The following is a 19270-nucleotide window of genomic DNA, read 5'->3' on the forward strand; positions in this document are numbered from 1 at the left end:
TTAGAAAAGAATGCTTAATTAACTCTCTGAGGTTGTTCTCCTATAAAAGAATGTATTCATTTCCCCTAGGAGATCAAACTTGTTTTGTAGTTATATATTCAAAGACTAAAAAACTTAATTGAGATGCCTAGAAGATAGTAAGTAGGACTTGTTGCTATGACTTCAACAACCAGCATGCAGCTAATCAGCATCCACATGCAATCACCAAGAAGGAAATGACTATTTTAGTCCTTAGCTTTACTTCTAAAGACACAGTGATCAAAACTGAAATTTGACCTAGAAGCTGTCATGGTTCTAAAGATGCATGACAAAAGGTTTGGCAAGTGTTAATAAGAATAGGAAAACAACCAACAAAGCAGCCAGATTTCTCAAACTTTCAGGACAGTAAAGTACAGCAAACCAGCCAAGAGCCTAACAGCCAAAGACTATACCCAATGTACCGTGATGGGCAGGCTCATTGCTCCGATTTGTTGTCAATGATCAAAGACTGGATTTTTTCATTCTAAACAGCCAATAAATAAACAGTGTGCCACAGCCACTGGGACAGAAGAAGAAATTCATTGATAAAGGAAACAGAAGGACTCTGCCTGAGGAGAGCAAATAGCTACTTGTACCTCAATTCTGCAGTTCTTGCAGGAATCGGAAGACCAGAGGTATGCCCACCAGTACCACTTGGCAGCTGAGGAGACGCTCCCTCTACACATCTGCATCTAGAAATTCACCTGCACGTAGCCCCACATGTTAACTTTAAAAAGTGTCAGTGGAGAATGAAAAAACAAAACAACAACAACAAAAAAAAAAACAGTTACAAGGGCACCTGGGTGGCTCAGTTGCTTAAGCATCTAAGGTCAGCTTAGGTCATGGGGGTCTTGGGCTCAGCAGGGAGTCTGCTTGTCCTTCTCTCTCTGTTTCTGTCTCACAAATAAAGATCTTAAAAAAAAAAAAAGAAAAGAAAAACAACATAGTTACAGATACTCGATTAGTGTTTTAAAACTCACCTAGCCAGAGTGCTTTAATTATGTCATATTTTATTTTATGTTGCTTTGGGTCAGTCTTTTACATAGAAGATGGGAAAAAACGGAATAAGTTTTTCAACCATAAGGATAATAACCTCCTTCAAATACGCATGATTTTAAACTTCAAAAGCCAAGAAAAAGCAAGAAAGGGGAAAAAATACGGTGGTGGAAAAAAAAAGGAAATGGGAGAGAGCGCCAGCATTAGAGACACTGAAGGTATGAATGTGAAATTTAAGTTATTAAGGAAAAGGAATCTTTCTTTTTTGCCCTTCACTTCAATTAAATTATATATATTAAGTATTAAAAATGGGGAAGGAGGGAAAAGTTTATAATGCTACATAAATAGTGATATTATAAATAAACTGTTGGTTATCCTATCATTACCAACACATAACTATATCACATTCTCTGGTATGTAAAGTTTTAGATTTTTTTTTAGGGATGTCTGGCTGGCTGGGTTAGTGGAACATGCACCTCTTGACCTAAGAGTTGTAAGTTCAAGTCCCAGGTTGGGTGTAGAGATTACTTAAAAATAAAATCTTAAAAAATAAAGTTTAAAATGTTTTATTTTTTAAATTAGTTTGATCATTAGCATAGGCTGTTAAGTTATAATCTATAATTAATTATGTTAAATTATTTCAGTTAAGTGGGTGTCCTTATATCTTTGGGTCAGATTTTATCAATTTCTGATACCTCGTGGTAGTCATTTGGAAATTGGATCTTAAAAGCCTTTTGAAGGTTTTATTTACCTAAGGAATAAAGCCAATTGCATAATCTTCAGAAAATACTCCTTCATCTGGTAAGTTCATCATCTTGCAGTTTCTAGGGAGGACCACGTGGGGTTGCAGGAAATAACAAAACATCACTCTAGGCAGGTAGATGGACCAAGCAATCCTGAATCATTGGGATGACAGAAGGCCTTCCACATCATCCTCTTATTTAATAACAAGGGATTTGCTACATCAGGCTTAAGTAATTGGCAACTGCCTGATTGTAAATATTTTCAGTTCGTGCTTATCTTTTATGAAGGCTTTCTCTCTTCCTCAGAATACCAGCTTCCTGTGGCTGGTGTTCTGACAGATAAAAAGATAGCTTTTCTTCTCAATATCTCTCCTATGTCCTTCCTTTCTACTATATCTGTAGTAGGTCTGCCAAACTCCTTATCACTCCCTGTCTGAAACGCTATAATCGCATGACCACCTAACTACCATTTTCTCAATCCTTTTATCAAGTCTTCTTCCCATCTAGGCTGCAATAATCTAGGCTCATTGGGACAAAGAACTAAGGGAATCAAGAGTACCTGGAGAAGAGTGGTTGGAACACGGGCCATGACTGAATAGAAAGGAAGTAATGACAGGCTGGACTAGAAGGAGAGCAAACAGACAAGGCTCTAAGGACTGGGTGAGGACAATACGAAGGTTTAGAGTGGGAGTACCAGAGAGAGGGAACAGAAGGAGGAGGTGCTGTGACTAATGGAACCCTGACCTTGCTCACCCCAGGGAGCCATTCACATGCTGTTCATCATGACTAGAGCCCCTTCTATCAGGTTGTGACCCTATATCCCATTGCAGAGGTCATGGGGAGTGGAAGAACTAGGAGCCTTGATAACAATGAGCTAAGGGTAAGCAGGCAGGTCCCAAGGCATCCTCCTCCCACCTCCACGTCCATCATCCTTTGCTCCTGTGCTTCTTGGGCTTGGCCTACACCACTGCCACCCCTACTTTGTGACAAAGTCACGGGCCATCCATCTCCTCCCCAAGGTTCCTTATTTGGAAAACTTGCTGTGATGGCTGTAGCCTCCATTGATCTATTCCATTCTTGACCAATGGCTTTAGCAATCCCCATATTTAATCTAGATCGCTCTTATCTAATCTTATAAAATTCTCATATGATTTTCTGTGTGCAAGTTTTATATCTCTAATTAATGGATAAGTCCTTTTGAAACAGAATTATATTTACTCTGCACCCTTCACTATGACACTGTGTGCAGAACAAGGTGAGCATGTGGTAGATCCTTAAGAAATATTTGTTCAGTCATATTAATATTAAAGGATATTTAAGAGGCAGCTTTTTATGGGAGAAGTACTCTTTTTTTAAATTGAGTTTTTTACTTTCATAAATTTTTCACCTTTTTGGAAATATAACTGATAAATAAAACTATGTATTTCAAGTTAACAACATGGTAATATATATACATGTGAAATAATTAACCACAGTTCAGTTAATTAACGCATCCATCACCCCCAGAGTTACCTTTTTTTTTTTTTTAAATGGAGAGAATGTTTAAGATCTACTTTCTTAGCAAATTTCTAGTACATAATACAGAGGACTCTTTTTACCATGGAAGTATTGGTAGCCCTACGTACAATGATTCTAACACAACAATTATTTTAATGCAATGTGATGAGATTTGTGTCATTATCAGTATTTTTTAAAAATGTTTAAACTGTTTTAAATTGAGCATCACTTTAACTCTCAGTTTATTTAAACCATATATTTATCATGTTACATAAAGGGAAGTCCATTGAGGTAATTGCTGTGAAATGAATGGAACTAATTAATAACACTATTTTTTCTAGTGATTTCTATTTCATTTATACCTAAGGAACAAATTACTTCCAAATTGTGCACTTATATTAATAGCTGCTCGGGCTCTGTTCTCTCTAGAGACTTGTCACTGTGAATTTACTTTCTCATGTATAATTAACAAACAAAACTGTGTTCTTCCTTGTAATCCTTTTCTAAAAGAAAAAGACCATGTAAAACAGTGACAATAATGGATAATCTTCTCACACATGTGTCCTGTACCCTTGTATTCCTTGTTGTGAATTTCTGTCCTTTTTGAACTTTTCAGTAGAAAAACTAAAATGAGAATGCAAAGAACTCCCTTAGCATCCAGTGTGCAGTATCTGAGCTTTCACTCTCAAGGTCATGGTTGACTTATCCAAAGTCATAGCTGAGTTATCTCAATAACAGAGAAAGTCTACTAAAGTAAATACAGTACTGTGGATCTGGTCTTCAGAATTTTTTTAAAACAACTTCATTTCAGCACTTCTCTTTTAGGTACTTATGTCTTTCCTTTAATAAAAGAAATAGCAAACACAAAATATTACACCCAGAAAGAATAAGCCAGCAGTGAGTTATCCTTTATTTTTTGAATTTTATTTTATATTTTCAGATGTCATGTCCTTCTCTATGCCTTGATATTTCTCTAAAAAAAAATGTTTGGGACTTGTAGACTAGGATTTAAGCGTGGCTGTATTTTTTACCTCCAGAGAACATGGCCAGTGGTTAAAATACCATTTTTAGGAATTGCAAAATGAATCCTTTTTTATCGTAACAACCTCACAGACCACTGTCTTATACTCACACACATAAAAATTAACCAAATCAAACAAAACGCAGAAACAAGGACCCTCCCCACATGCACACACAGACACACATGCAGCTGTATACCTCAAAAGTCTAGGATGCTACCCACATAAGAATATAAACCTACATGTTGAAATATGTCAACTAGTTCCCTCACTTATTAGTAATATATCATTATAATACATAGTTATTATTAAATGTCAATAGTATGTATTATAAAACATAACTACAATTACTATGCTACTCATCAATATCTGAATACTGTAATATATCATTATTTTATGTTAATGATGCATATAAATGATAATATATAATGAATTATAAGTGAGCAACATAGCCTAATGAAGGCTCTGATAATTCCTGGAAACACTATAGGTTTGTTTTGTTTCAGTTGTTTCTTTATCACTACTTGGTAAATTAAAAAAAAAAAAATATATATATATATATATATATATATATATATACGGCTGTGAAAAAAGAAAAATACCAAAATCTCCTAGTTGAAATCTTAAGAGCCTTCTCTGTTAGAAAAAGTGTAGGTTGAAACCACAAAGAAATTACTAAGAAGGTGGGGTCTGTTTGCAGTTATGAGAAACACTGCTATACGACCGTCCTCTTAGTAATCTGACAAGGACGTGGGCATCAGTGTCTTGTATTTATTTATTTTGTTGTCTGTGCATTAGCTTCTAGGTATTTATTTACTTATTTATTTATCTCTACACCCAACGTGGGGCTCAAATTCACAATCCCGAGAACAAGAGCTGCAAGCTCTACAAACTGAGCCAGCCAGGCACCCCCAGCATATAGAGGCATTAGGGCTGTATGGAACCTTCCAGGCTACTGAACCCATGTCTCTCATCTCCACCAGAGGAAGAGGGTAACACAGATCAAGAACAACTGAACTGGGACAAGAACCATCATCTCCTGACTTCTGACCTAGTGAACAGTCAACCACGATATGCTTGATCTCTGTTGATTCACTTATTTTTTTGAATAGAGCCCATATATTTATCCACCTATTCTTAGTACTAAAGGCATAAACAGTCTCTATAAATGAAAGATAAGAAAAATAAACACAATACGCTTGTCAAAATAGACAAGTTACGTCTTTACTGAACACGGCACTACACGATTCAAAACAATCAAGAAACATACACCCTTTGAGAAAATCTGCAAAGACCATCAAACATTCTTATAGACAAAATGGTATTTTTTTTACCTTAAAAACTATGTCTAACTATTACAAACTAAGTTCATACTATTAATCATTTTATAATACATTGCTCAGGGAGTCTATCATTTCCATGGCTTGTCGTCCATGCCTCTCCCCTAGTTCATCCCCCTCTTTCTCAAAACATGAAGCAGTTCTAATTTTTTTCCACCTGACAAAAATTTTTCACTTGACCTTGGATCCATTAAATTTTCTTCTCTCCTTCTTTCTCCCTCTCCTGTTCCCTCCTTGTCCCTTACCCATCCTCCCTCCTCCCTTCTCTTCCTTCCTTCCTTTCTCTGTTTTGTTTTTGGTCCTTGAAATCTGCTCCATGAGAGTAGGCTTGTATCTTCACCTGTTAAATGAAAACACTTGAATTTCAACAGGCTTGTATCGATGAAAAAGCCATTAAGCAAAGGAAGCGCCATTCCTCTCTTCTCTTTGTTGAACTGAACACTGTAGATGATTGATTTCTCAAAATACTGTTCTCCTTTGGCTCTCCTGACATCACACCAGCTGTAGCTCATCTGCTTTTCAGCAGACTCTTCTAGATCCTTGTCGCCTTAATGTTCTTTATCACATCAGGGGCTTTGGTCCAGAGTTGAATCCCTCCCACGACAGCATCCTTAACTCCGTCCTGGACATACAATCATTCCACACCTTTGCCCTCTTCTGCCATGATCAATCCTAAATATATTTTACATAAACCAGAGTCAGATTTTGTGTTTCTGTAACTTTCTACTAAGGGAGCAAGGTAGGCAATGTTAGAGAAACAGCTTAACAGTAAGAATGCTTGCTGGTTTCTTTGCCACTTATCAGGAAGTTGCTGCCTTCAGATCTGGACATGACCTCAGATAATGGCGAAGAAAAAACATATTCACACGTTCAATAAGTGCCAAAACGGATGTAGAGATCGGACACTGAGAGCGGATAGAAAAGACAGGCTTTGATCAGGTGCGGCGTTTACTAAACTCCAGGCACTTGTGAAGTACTCGCAGTTTTTACCATATTACCTAACAATGTGTAGAAATGCAACAAGTGGCTGAACGTTTATTATATGCAAAACTCTTCCCAAATATCCTTTTTATTTCTACAACCACCTTGGTAAGATCGATATTGATGGTAATATTCCAAGAGGCCCAGAAGGTTTGGTGACAAACATGTGTTAAGTTCCATGTGGATGAATTAGGATAAGAATTTACTGAAATATTTATGTTCTGACTACTTGTGCAGCACCAAGTTGCCTCCAGGGTATACGGTTTGTCCCATATCAGTACCAGCATTACTCTCATTTATTTCATGTTCTAAAACACAGTTTTCAGTTTTAGTAAAATATGGTGTCAATACAACTTTAAATCTCTACCATAAATAATCAGTATTTCTTATCTTAAAAACAGTGACTACCAAATGCTCTAAGTCTAGAGCCTGCCCTCTCTTTATCATAAAGGGAAACTTCTGAAATATCATTGGCCCTTTGTAACTCCTTGGCCATTTATTTGACTTGAGTATCACCTTATGTAAACCAGGACACACAGTGCTGAGGATAAGTGGCAAGGTAAGAGCTGTGCTTGGAGAGTGCTCTTCACCATATGGGGATGATTTTCAGGGAATGGAAGAGAGGAAGTAAGCCGCACAGGAAAGATCACAGGAGCCCAAGCGGGAGCAGGGAGGAGTTGAATGAAAGCAAGCTGCCTGATATCTGATCAAACAGTGTGGATGGTAAGAAACGTTAGGACCTTAGGTCCTCAAGGCCAAGGATAGTCCAGAGCCATGAAGAAAAGGAAAGAGGGGAGAAGAGAGAGCCACTTCGATCCAGGAAGGATGTAATTAATTCAGTTTTGAATATAATAAGGTTGAGAGAGTAGAGGGGTAACTGGGAAGAGGTAGGAGACAGCTGGGCATAGCGATACCAATTTGGGGTTTTTGTACACATGAACACTTGAAGCCACAAGACTAGAAATCATAAGCGATCTTCAGGGGAAGGGTTTCAGTGACCTCTGGAGAGCATCACCCCACCCCAAGGCTAAGGAGTGACTGGCGCAGAAAAAGACACAGCAACTATAGAGCCCCAATAAGTTTAACAGAGAAAAGAAACAGAGATATAGCAGCACTCCCAACAGTAGCTCTTGGTAACATCTTTTAGAGGCAGGAACTGGATCCGAAATTAAATGTCATATTTTGGAGATGTAAGTATCTTGTATGGAGGAATGACACTTGTCATGGTAGCTCAGTTGGCTTGATGAAGGACACAGAGGCAGGCTTTCTGGAATGATTATTTCTCCGAGCATGCCCCAGACTTCCTGCCTCAAAATTGGCTAGACGACACGTTAAACCTGCAAGTCCACTTCTCAAGCCCAAACCTTCTAACGTGAATCTTGGCCGTGGGATCCAGGGAATGTCAATAGTGCTTGACATATTCCCTAAGGTAGTCTAATGAGATGACATCATTAGAGGTCTTAGAACAAGAAACTTCTTAGAAATAGCAAGAGACACTTACTTTGCTCTGATGTAGTGCTGGAATATCTTATACATTATGCAGTGAGTAGTGAGTGACTATTTTGGCAGGTGATCTTAACAAACTAAAGAAGAATCTGTTTTAACTCCATGTCATACTACCTTTGGTCTCCTCATGCATTATTCCCATTATACCGGTTATGTAGGTCAAGCCTTTATTTCTTGGTGAGATGTGGTTGTGTGTGTTTGTCGTACCGTGTAGTGTGCATCAAGTACATGGCTTCACATTATCTATCCTCATTTCCTCATCTCTTGTCAAACAGTTGAAAATAGAATGACCTCAAATCAACCAAGTTGGAAGTCGGAATCTAATTCTTTTTCTTAAGGCCACTAAGTTTCTAGGTTGAAACTAATTCTGTCCTTGAGTTTAAACCCATCCCATTCACCCTAATTCTTGCTTTTCAGTTGTCTAGGAGAAAGCCCTATATTTTTTTTTTCAGAAATGACAACTCTGATCCTCTCCAGTTAAAAATGATAAAATGAGAATTTACATTTAAAGTTTTGCTAAATCTTACATGTGTTTAATTTAGAAACATATGTTCCAAAAATAAGAATATTTAAGCCTATACTTATTTTTAGCCAACACTTCACCAGTTCATATTCTGTGTTTTGTATAATTAATATGTTTTGGAAAATTAAAGCAAGCTTCTGAGCAATTCACCACAAAGCATTTCGTTTTTAATGACAAGAGAATATTAAATAAAGGATTTATTGACCTACATTCCAATTTATGACACAAACCGAATTCTAAGTAAAATTAATAGCAATTCACAATAGCTTTAGAAACTTCAGATTTAAATTAAAATAAGAAAGACTAGCTGATCTTATTTGAAATTATTTTGAGTAGAGCTTATCCCAGCATCCTCCTAACACATTGGCACGCAGGCATGAATTTCCTCACTCAAATGTTCTGCTGTGAAATTTCAGTGTGACTGTCTAGATTTCTTATATTTCTAATTAAAGACTCAGTCCTTTATCATATGTGTTTCAGAAAACTCACATTAAATTTTCACTTGTAAACCTGACGATGTCTCTACAATGAAGCACACTTCTAAGACATCTCTTTTAAGATGAGATCCATCAGTTGGCTACTGCAATTCTTTTCTCTCCTTGTAGGAGTCTGTTGCTCCTCAAATCAAGAGGAAGGATCTAATGCCCCTCCCCTTGAATAGGATTGCCCTTAATGATTTTTCTGACCAATTAGAAGGCAGCAAAAGTAATGCTCTGGGATTTAGGATGTTCTAGGTCATAAAAATCCCTACAGCTTCTGCCTGGATTTCTTGGAACCCTTGTTCCAGGAATTCTGCGTCTCAGAATCCAGCTGCCATTCTGTACAAAGCCCGAGTCAGCTGAACGCAGCCCCAAATGAACCACCAGCCAATAGCTAGTCAGTTGCCAATATGTGGGAGCTACCTTAGACAACCGACCCAGTCGAGTCTTCGGATGCCTGAATCCCCAACCCATATTGGACCACAGAGACACCAAACTTCAAACGAGAACTGCTCGGCAGTCGGCCTGCAGAGTCATGAAAGATAGTAACAAGTTGTTGTTTAAATTCACTAGTTTTGGGGATAGCTGTTGTGTAGCAAAGATAACCAGAACATTCGTTTATCTTTCTCTGTTCAAGTTCAGACACTAAGACTTTTATAATTTTCCAGGCACAATAACATACTAGAGGCTAAATGACCCTGAAAGGATTTACATAGTAGGGGTGCCCGGGGGGGGGGGGGGCTCAGTTAATTAAGCTTCCTGACTCTTAATTTTGGCTCAGGTCATGATTTCAGGGTTGTGAGATCCAGCACTTGGAGCCTGGTTAAAATTCTCTCTCTTCTCTCTCTCCCACTCTCTCTGCCTCTCTTAAATGAAACAAAACAGAACAAAAAGTTTTACCTAGAAGTTTAGCATCATTAAACTGTTCTCAATTTGCCTAATGGGAGCAGCTCAATTTTATCTTTTTCGCATGTTCTTTCCTCTAATTGTTACCATATCAAGATCTGAGCTACATAAATTTGTCAAACCTTGTCCACCCCCTCATCGAACAAAAGGGAAAACAGAATCCCCAAATTTACATGACCCACCCAAAGACATAATAAAGGATTATCATCTGTTGTGTTTCTCCCGCTTCAAATCTTGGCTCTCTGTACTGTGTTCATAACTACCTCAAGGGGGCCATATTTTCCCCAAAACTAGTATGAGCTCAAGATAATACCATGTGTCAATATTCTTTGCCTAAATTTGCAAATAATTTTACAGATCCTTAACCAAGTCCATGTTTACTGAAATTGAATGAGAGAAAAATACCTGATTTTCTTCTCGTCAAAATTTACAGACTCCTAGATCTAAGGCTTAATGTTAAAGGTGTCACATTTCACTGATCTAATTTTCAGGCATTTCATACATTTTATGTGGTTTATATTCTTTTTCCTGCAGGTGTTTATCCTTTCTCTTCTTACCCCTCAACCAGCACTCCTTTTATTGTCACCTTCAAACAGGTAATTCATTTTGTGAGTTTACCTTTTACCAGAGATTGGTAACCCTCAAATCTTTATTTTCCTTCTTTTTTAAGATTTTTTTGTTTTTGTTTTTGTAAGATTTTATTTATCTATGAGAGAGAGAGAGAAAGAGAGCACACACACACAAGCAGGGGGAGCAGCAGAGGGAGAGGGAGAAGCAGACTTCCCCCTGGGCAAGGAGCCTGATTTGGGGTTCCATCCCAGGACCCTGGGCTCATGACCTGAGCAGAAGGCAGACTCTTAACCTACTGAGCCACCCGGCACCCCTTTATTCTCCTTCTTCTTGCGCTCTGCTAAATTCTCGTGTATTTCCAACATACTAAACATTTAAGTTTAAATGTCTATCACCTCTTAATTAACATTCTAAAAATGAAATTAATCTTCTGTCCAAAATAAAGTATTTGGATAATCTTTTAAATATTCTATCAAGGGACCCATTATTTCCCATTTTCAATGTTTCAAATCTCCAGAGAGAGATTATTCATTTTCCTCATTATTGCTCAATTGCCTGATTTTATAGATTTCTCATTAGAAATATCTGTCATCGGTCTTTTTTCCCCCCGTTTCCTCTGTTACCACTCTTCCACTATGGCTCGTGTAGATATACGTCAGGATTACTTTGGCAATGGGTCTATCTTCACCAGTGTATCCTTTGTCTTAAACAACACTGATCGATTCATCTCTTTTAAGCACTAATTTCACTGTAATTCTTCTCTGCTCAAAAGCCTTCTGTGATGGGACACCTAGGTGGCTCAAAGCCTTGGTCTTTGACCCAGGTCATGTTGTGGGGGGTCGGGGAGAGCCTGCTTCTCCCTCTCCTCTGCCTGCCACTCCCCTGCTTGTGCTCTCTCTAGCTCTCTCTCTATCAAATAAATTAATAAACCTAAAAAAAAAATAACTTTCTAGGACTCCCTACTTCCTATCATGTAAATTCTAAATTCCTCTGGTTATTTTTGAAGGCTCTCCAAAATCAAGTCTATCCTGTCAACTCAGCTCCATGTCCAACCGCTTCCCAAAACTAATTTTCTTCCTGCTTTGAGAAGGGGCCCATTGTTCCATCTAGAACACTTCTTTCCTTACCAAACCCTTTCACACACCCCCAAGTCAGGTTCAATACCACTCTCGCCATGAAACTTTCCACAGTCCCCTGTGGAACTAAATAATGTCCAGTATAATTTTTAAAATAAAACGAAGAGCAGTAGATGATGTAGTTAGAAGAGAAATTAGAAATATTCCTGATATCACTAGCTCACCATTAGAGAGCTTGCGGGTGAAAGTTAGCCTTGCAGCTAAAAATGCAAATACTTTTGGCAAAGAATTAGTCCTGCATTTTTTTAGTATGAAACACCTCACCATATCCTTTCTGTAGAGCAATATTTGAGGGCAGAGGGAAAACCGTGTTGCATAACTAGACAAGCTGAACGCATCACTGAGGAAAGAAAATAAAAGAAGGAAGCAAGAGATGCCAAAATCTCAATTTGCCTACTTTGCAAATAACCTTTCTTTTTTTTTTTTGAGAATTAGCCTCGTGCATTATAGATATAACTATAAATTATTCAGAATATTTGATTAACCAATTACTCTCATTCCTCTACAATGCAAGAGTATGGATTTCTTCTTCTGCGTCAAACAAGAATTGATTGCTATATTCACTCCCATAGCACCATCTTCCTTTCTATAAATGATAAATTTCGGTTGTCATGACACCGGAAAAGATGGATTCGGCTTGCTGGCATAGCCAGGCATTCTCCTACACTGTTTTCGCCCCGCATCCTCGCAATGTGGACTCCAATGCCCTCACCCCCTGCTACCACTAAAGAAAAGAAATTCTGACTAATGTTCTGTGTTTTTCACAAGTAAATTAAACAAAGAAGAGAAAGATGACCTCAAGTGACCAATTTTTTTTTTCCTCGAGTTTCTGTACATATTTCCTTCCTTCTGTCTCTCATTGGTCCCCATCTGCTCGGTGGCTCTTCCAACTTCTGCACTGTGTGTTTGGGCCACTGTCCTGAGTTCTGGCATCGTGATCTCACTGTCCACTGGGTGCTACATACTCGTTCTCTCTCTACTCCCTGACCCCTGGGCTCTCCCTCACTTCCTCTACCCCACTCTCCCTTCCCAGCCATTCGACACCAATATGAGTTTTTAGTGACCTCGATTTCAAAAGGAAAATGTCAAGTGCTCCTCCTAGAAGAAGGTGGAGACAGTTCTAGGTGTCTGTGGGATACAGAGATAGAGAGGAGAACCTCGAAGAGACCCAGCTCAGAATGAGCCCAAGGCCTCAGGTGCTAGCTCCACCTCATTTCCATAAGGACACCTTCCGATCACGGGGCTCCTGCCTAATTTATCCAAGGGCATTGAGGTCAAATCCAGGACCTACTGTTTTCACTACAGTTTGGAAATGCAAGCTAGAGAAACAATTAACTAGAAAATTAAGAGGCCTTTACCCTTTGATCCTCCACTCAAGCTGAAGGTTACAGAGTAAATAATTTCATTCTTTCTAGATGATTCCATGTTGGATACAAACGGCATCTGAGTACTTTTAGTGGGGTAAATGGATAAATTCCACCAAGTCCATAATCTCACAATCTTGGCTTTCCACTTGTGAGAGCTCCCCCCCCCCAGGTGCTACCCTGACAAGAGTTCATACGCCCGCCCGCAGAATCAAAAGCCAGAAGGCAGGACCAAGCCTGACATACTTTCTGCCACTCTTGGGAAAGTGTGTTATGGTTCCTTCCTAACTTGGAAATATTCCTTCCACTCCAGAAAACTTTTAAAGGCAGAGCTCCGCTCCGCAGGCCGCGCCGCCCTGCTTTAGTCAAAGGCCCTAAAATCACTGGGTCTAAGGCCTCGGGGTCAAGCAGGAGGAGACCAGGAATGTCTGTGCAGTTAAGTCACAGGCCAGCAGGCCCTCGCCCCCCCCCCCCCCCCGCCGCGTCCCTCCGAAATGGGCCGGTGGTACCGACCCGCCGATTAGCCCCGAGCGTCCCGGCCCTCGAGCCGGTGGGGACTCCGGGGTCTAGGCGGGCGCGTCCATCCCGAAGCCTCCGCCTGGGGGGGGCGGGGGTGGGGGGGATCCTTCGTGCCCCGGCGCGGGGGCTCAGGGCACCCGAGCCGCCCCAGCCCCAGCCCGTCCCCAGGCCGCCGCGGACCGCACCCAGCCGGGAACCGAGCGCCCTGCACCCCGGGGCGCCCGCTCGCCCTCTGCCCCCCGCGCGCCCGGCGCCGCAGCCTCCAGCCTCCAGCCTCCAGCCTCCAGCCTCCGCTTCGGGGGCCCGTCCCCAGCCTCGGGAACCTCGGCGGATGGAAGTTGTGCGAAGTTTCCGCTGCAGCCCGTGCCGCGCGCACGGTCACTGCTCCCCGCACCGCCACTGCTCCCCGCACGGCCACTGCTCCCCGCACGGCCACTGCTCCCCGCACGCCACTGCTCCCCGCACGGCCACTGCTCCGCGCACGGCCACTGCTCCGCGCACGGCCACCAGCTCCCCGCACGGCCACTGCTCCCCGCACGGCCACTGCTCCGCTCCCCGCACGGCCACTGCTCCGCGCACGGCCACTGCTCCGCGCACGGCCACCAGCAACCCGCACCGCCACCTGCGCCCCCTCCCCGCACGGCCACCTGCGCCCCCTCCCCGCACGGCCACCTGCGCCCCCTCCCCGCACGGCCACCTGCGCCCCCTCCCCGCGTGGCCACCTGCGCCCCCTCCCCGCGTGGCCACCTGCGCCCCCTCCCCGCGTGGCCACCTGCGCCCCCTCCCCGCACGGCCACCTGCGCCCCGTCCCCGCACCGCCACCTGTTCGGCCAACAGCCACCTGCGCCCCCTCCCGCGCGGACGGCGCGCCCCGAGTGTCCGCCAGCTCCGGGACCCCGGGCTCCCCCGCCGGCCTCCCCGCGGCCCTGCCCGCCACGGCCTCCGCCCCGAGAAGCCCCGGGAAGCCCCGAGGCGGACGCGCCGGCCCCCGCGCCCCGCTGCCCTCCCCGCCCCGCGGCCCCGCCCGCGCACTCACCCATGGCCCGACGCCCCGCGGCCCCGCGTCTCCGGACCGACGTCCCCGGACGAGCGCCGGCGACCGAGTTCCCGCCGCCGCTCGGCTCCGCACTCAGTCCCCGCGGCGAGTGGCGGCCGCAGCCCTCCCGGCCCAGCGCCAGTCGGGGCGCCCCGGGCCTCGCAGGAGCCTCGCAGGAGCCTCGCAGGAGCCTCGCAGCACGCGCGCACCGCGGCGGCTCCCCACCTGCCGCGCGGCCAGTGGCCCCCGCCGGCCCCCCGCCCCTCCCCGCCGGCCCCTCCCCCGCCGGCCCCCCGCCCCTCCCCGCCCCCCCCCGCCGGCCCCCCGCCCCTCCCCGCCGGCCCCGCCCCGCCCCTCTCCGCGCCCCTCCCCTCCGCACCCCTCCCCGCCCCTCCGCCCCGCCCGCCCGCCACGTGCAGACACCGCCCCCGGGGTAGATACACGCGCGCGCGCACACACACACACACACACACGCGTGCGCACGGTCTCGCCCCCCGCCCCGGACCCTGCGGCCAAGACCCCTAACTTGGAGACTGGGAAAAGACCCTCCCGGAAGAGACCTCTGGGACTGGGGCCCGCATTCCCCGTCTTCCCTTAGCACCCACGGGACTGAAGGCCAGAGCTAGAGGACCCTCCGCTTACTTGGTACCGGGCCTCTCCCCTTTCCTCTACCTTGTGTGTGTCCGTTCCGCAGGGTGCGCGGCTGGGGAGTCCTGGACGCTCCGCCTGCCCCCTCCCCCCCACGCCCACACCATAATATGCAGAAGTCACCTGGGAAATAAATAAATGACTCAATCCTAGAGGGAGCGGACACTGCAGGAAGAACACTGCGCTCACCAGCCTGGAGGCATGAATGGTGACTGGCTCTACCACTTATAGACACTGGGACTCAGTTTCCTAATTTGCGAAATGAAGGATCTGCAAACATGGTCTCTGAGGAGGTCCCTTAAAGCTAAAAAAAAAAAAAATTTTTTTTAATTAAAAAAATTATGTAATTATGATGGCCTAGTTCTTTCAGGATTCAGACTGGAGGAGTTAATTTCAGCAAATCCGTCCCCAAAGTGTCTTAAGCTTCTTTCTCGGCCTGACGCACACAGATCTATGCCACGAACAAGTGGAAGAATGAAACCAAGTGGACCTGGCCACTGGCCGTGAGGAGCACGGCTGTCTAATAGGGAAGACAGGATGTGGAAAATTAAGAGCATCACGTTTGGCAAGAAATACATAAAGAGATGCAGAGCATAGGACTGCAGTGGCGCAGAAACTCTTGCACAGCTCCTCCTCACCCAGTGCAAGGGGTGCGCTCCTGGAAGGGGGGCTGGATATTTCAGTCAAATGGGCATAGAAAGTTACTCTTGTGGGAGGGGAAAGGGAGAAATCCATAGAAGTTGTGAAATAACACCCTTGAGAAATGCATCAGGGTCTGGAAGCTGGCTAGCGTGGACGGTGATCGCAGCAAAGGGTCACACTCATACGTGGGTTCAATCAAGATAAATGATGAAGGTATGGAGATTAATTTCTAAACATGGCTTTGGGATCGCCACAAATAGCCACTCACTTCCCAAGGACCTATTTCAAGGTATTACAATGACCACACAAATTTTATTTTTTCCTCGTGAAATTGTATGACTCTGAAATATAAAATGACAGTAATAACATAAATTAAGTACAATTTTATGAAACAGCAGGGCCCTGTTCTTAGGGCCTTATATTAATTCGTATAGTTCTCACAACAAACTTACAAGGGAGATACCATTATTTCTACTTTCCAGATGAGACTGAGCCACAAAGAAAGAAGTCACTTGCCCAAATTCACGTAGGTAATAAGCAAGAAGGTGGGATTCAGACCTGAGGAGAAATGCTGCAGGGCCCAGGGTCTTAGCCCGTTCACACCCTGTCTCAGGATCAGTGCGGATTGCCACGTGCTGGCCGTGACGGTGGTGTCTTCCAACACTGAGTATAATCTATAAATATTTTAGACACTCTCAGTGACTTATAAGAATTTTGAAATACACTAAAAATATAACTTGTTATATACTGCCATCTAAATCATGATGCTGTTTCTCTTTTGGCTGATTATAAGTGAAATATATCAAAATTTTGATGTATAAAGAATCTTACAGTGACCATATAAATGGGCACCAATTTCCTGGATCTCAGGTACAGAAAAGCCATTATCTCACCCATGATTTAACAAATTACAGAATTTTAGGTGGGAATTCACTAAATGTCAAGTAATTCATTGTCTCCATTTCTTTTTTTCTTTTCTTTCTTTTTTTTTTTTTTTTTTAGAAGATTTTACTTATTTATTCATGAGAGACACGGAGGGAAGCAGAGACACGGGCAGAGGGAGAAGCAGACTTCCTGCAGGGAGCCCGATATGGGACTCGATCCTGGGACGCTGGGATCATGCCCTGAGCTGAAGGCAGATGCCCAACTGCTGCGTCCCTCAATTTCTATATTCTAACCATAATGCCAATTCTCCAGCATTTCTGCTTTCTCATGCCCCACACCTGTCCGTCAAGTCTCCAAACTATCTCTCCACTCCTCCCTCGTTCCCACTGTCTCGTTCACCTCTTCACAAGTCCTATGTGGGTGGGACTCCCACTTCTTTAGAATGTGAAACTTCCTATCAGTCAGTGAACCCCCAGTTGAGGCCTTAGCTAGCTCCCGAGGCCAGTGAAGAGGCTAACCGACAGTTCCCTCTACTACACCCCGTTACTACCTACACAAAGGTGTGATATGGGCGGAGAGTAACTGCCCCTCCTGGGCTGGAGCATTTTCTGTCTCAATTAAATGCCTTTCCAACATCCCTGAGACTGGATCCTTCAGGGAGCATATGGGGAATTGAGAGAAAAAGACCATCACAGTGGGAAAGGAGAACACACAGCATGAATAGCCATTGAACAGCAGAGGCCAAGAGTGGAATCCACAAGTAGGAGGCAAGACAATGCCTAGGCCGGAAAGAACCCAGAGAAAGTCCTGTGGAGAAGGAGGTGGTCATGGGGGTTAGCTGGCACAGGCTGAGCCAGTGAGATGAGGACAGAAGAGTTCCCTTTAGATTTGGGAGTTAGGAGGTCACTGCTGAGACTTTAGTGTCGGTGAGCACAAATTTGGGAGCTCCCCAAGTAAAATTTGAAACTGGCCCCTGCACACAGAGGCAGGGAGAGATGCAGAAAGAGGCAGGCCCCTCTGGTGCATGGGTGGCAGGTGTAATAAGCAGGGGACATACTTAGGAGTTACTTCAGGTGGCCACAAGACGAGCAGATCTCCACGCTCACCCACCAGAGCCTTGAGTGGATACAGACAGCTTGGTGGGGTTCAGTCACGTGCACCCCCCAGGTAGCGTCAGTAACACGTTGCTCTCTCAAAGCTCTGTCCCTCGGCTCCTCGTACAGTGGACAGAAGGCACGTTCCAAGGACAGGGAGGGGGTGAGGAGCCCTTGATTGCCCAAGTCCTGCTCCCCGGGGCAGCCAGTGACCTCCTCCAACAATTAGCAAGAGTCAAAGATGAGGAACAGAGAAATTTGAAGAAGAGTAAGTAATAAGGAAGTGGGGAGTAGGAAAATCCCGTAGGCCACCAATTCGTGGCTCATCAGAGAAGGACAGAAGGAAGGCAGACAGTATCCAGTGGCTTTTAGGGTCAGGGAAGTTGTGTTTGTTTTGATTTTTAAATATTTTATTTATTTATTCATGAGAGACAGAGACAGAGAGAAAGAGAGAGAGAGAGAGAAAGAGGGAGGCAGAGACACAGGCAGAGGGAGAAGCCCAACATGGGACTGGATCCCAGGACCCTGGGGTCATGCCCTGGGCCAAAGGCAGCGCTAAACTGCTGAGTCACCTGGGGATCCCCAGGGTCAGGGAAGTTGTGTTTGTTTTGTTTTTAACTATAAAAGAAACACGAGCATGTTTACTGTACTATTGGATATGAGATGAGGATCTTAGATCTACTTCTTGGAGTAGGAGGAAGAGATGAGATCTGGGGCAGAGGGGAGGACCACGCTACAAAGAAGAGGAAAAATTCTCAATCCCCTGAGATAAGAATAAATATTGGGAAAGAGAAGGAAAGGAAGAAGGAAGAAAGTTTTTATTTAAGTATGGAGCTTCGGACAGAGGTGCACCAAGGACAGTCGTGACAGCCTGGGACTCGGCACCAGGAAAGACAGGCGCTGGACAAGGGCTGGACAAGGGCTGATTAGCACCGCGTTTCCACCTCAGAGGAGTAGCGAAGCCTGGTGAAGCCCCAGGAGGGCGCAGGGGGGTTGGTGACCGTGGTATATAAAGAGTATCAAGCAGCGTTAAGGTTGTAGCCAAGACCAAATGCAGATGTCCAGATAAACCAATGTGTATTTTCGTGATTACTTCAGCAGGTGCCCAGCAGCCTGGATAAAACAGGGAGCTGGGGTAATCGATGGCTGAGAGCTTTCATGGAGGTTATGGGACGGAGATAAGGAGAAAAATGTGTTAGGGCCGTTGGCCAAATATAAATAAATAAATAGGCTAAATAAGGCATGGTGGCTCGAAATTAGAACAGGAAGGAAGAGGACTCCAGGTGAATATCAGCTGGGGCGAAAGAGGGGTCTGGTTATTAAAAGTATAAATTAAGTTTAAAGGCAGATTTAGTGGAAATAAAGCTT

At 44.1% G+C, this 19270-nt stretch overlaps 1 protein-coding gene across 1 annotated transcript in view; it reads right to left on the bottom strand.

Annotated features, from left to right (window-relative positions):
- Window positions 1-14905, bottom strand: part of GPM6A (glycoprotein M6A) — a 333463-nt gene extending 318558 nt beyond the window's left edge. The window contains exon 1 of the mRNA XM_041753580.1: window positions 14634-14905. Coding sequence (XP_041609514.1) covers window positions 14634-14637 — 4 coding nt within the window. The 5' untranslated portion in view covers window positions 14638-14905. The remainder of the gene's footprint in view (window positions 1-14633) is intronic.
- Window positions 14906-19270: the final 4365 nt, after the last annotated feature.

The sequence above is a fragment of the Vulpes lagopus genome, chromosome 4, assembly GCF_018345385.1.
Source record: "Vulpes lagopus strain Blue_001 chromosome 4, ASM1834538v1, whole genome shotgun sequence".
NCBI classification, from domain to species: Eukaryota; Metazoa; Chordata; class Mammalia; order Carnivora; family Canidae; genus Vulpes; species Vulpes lagopus.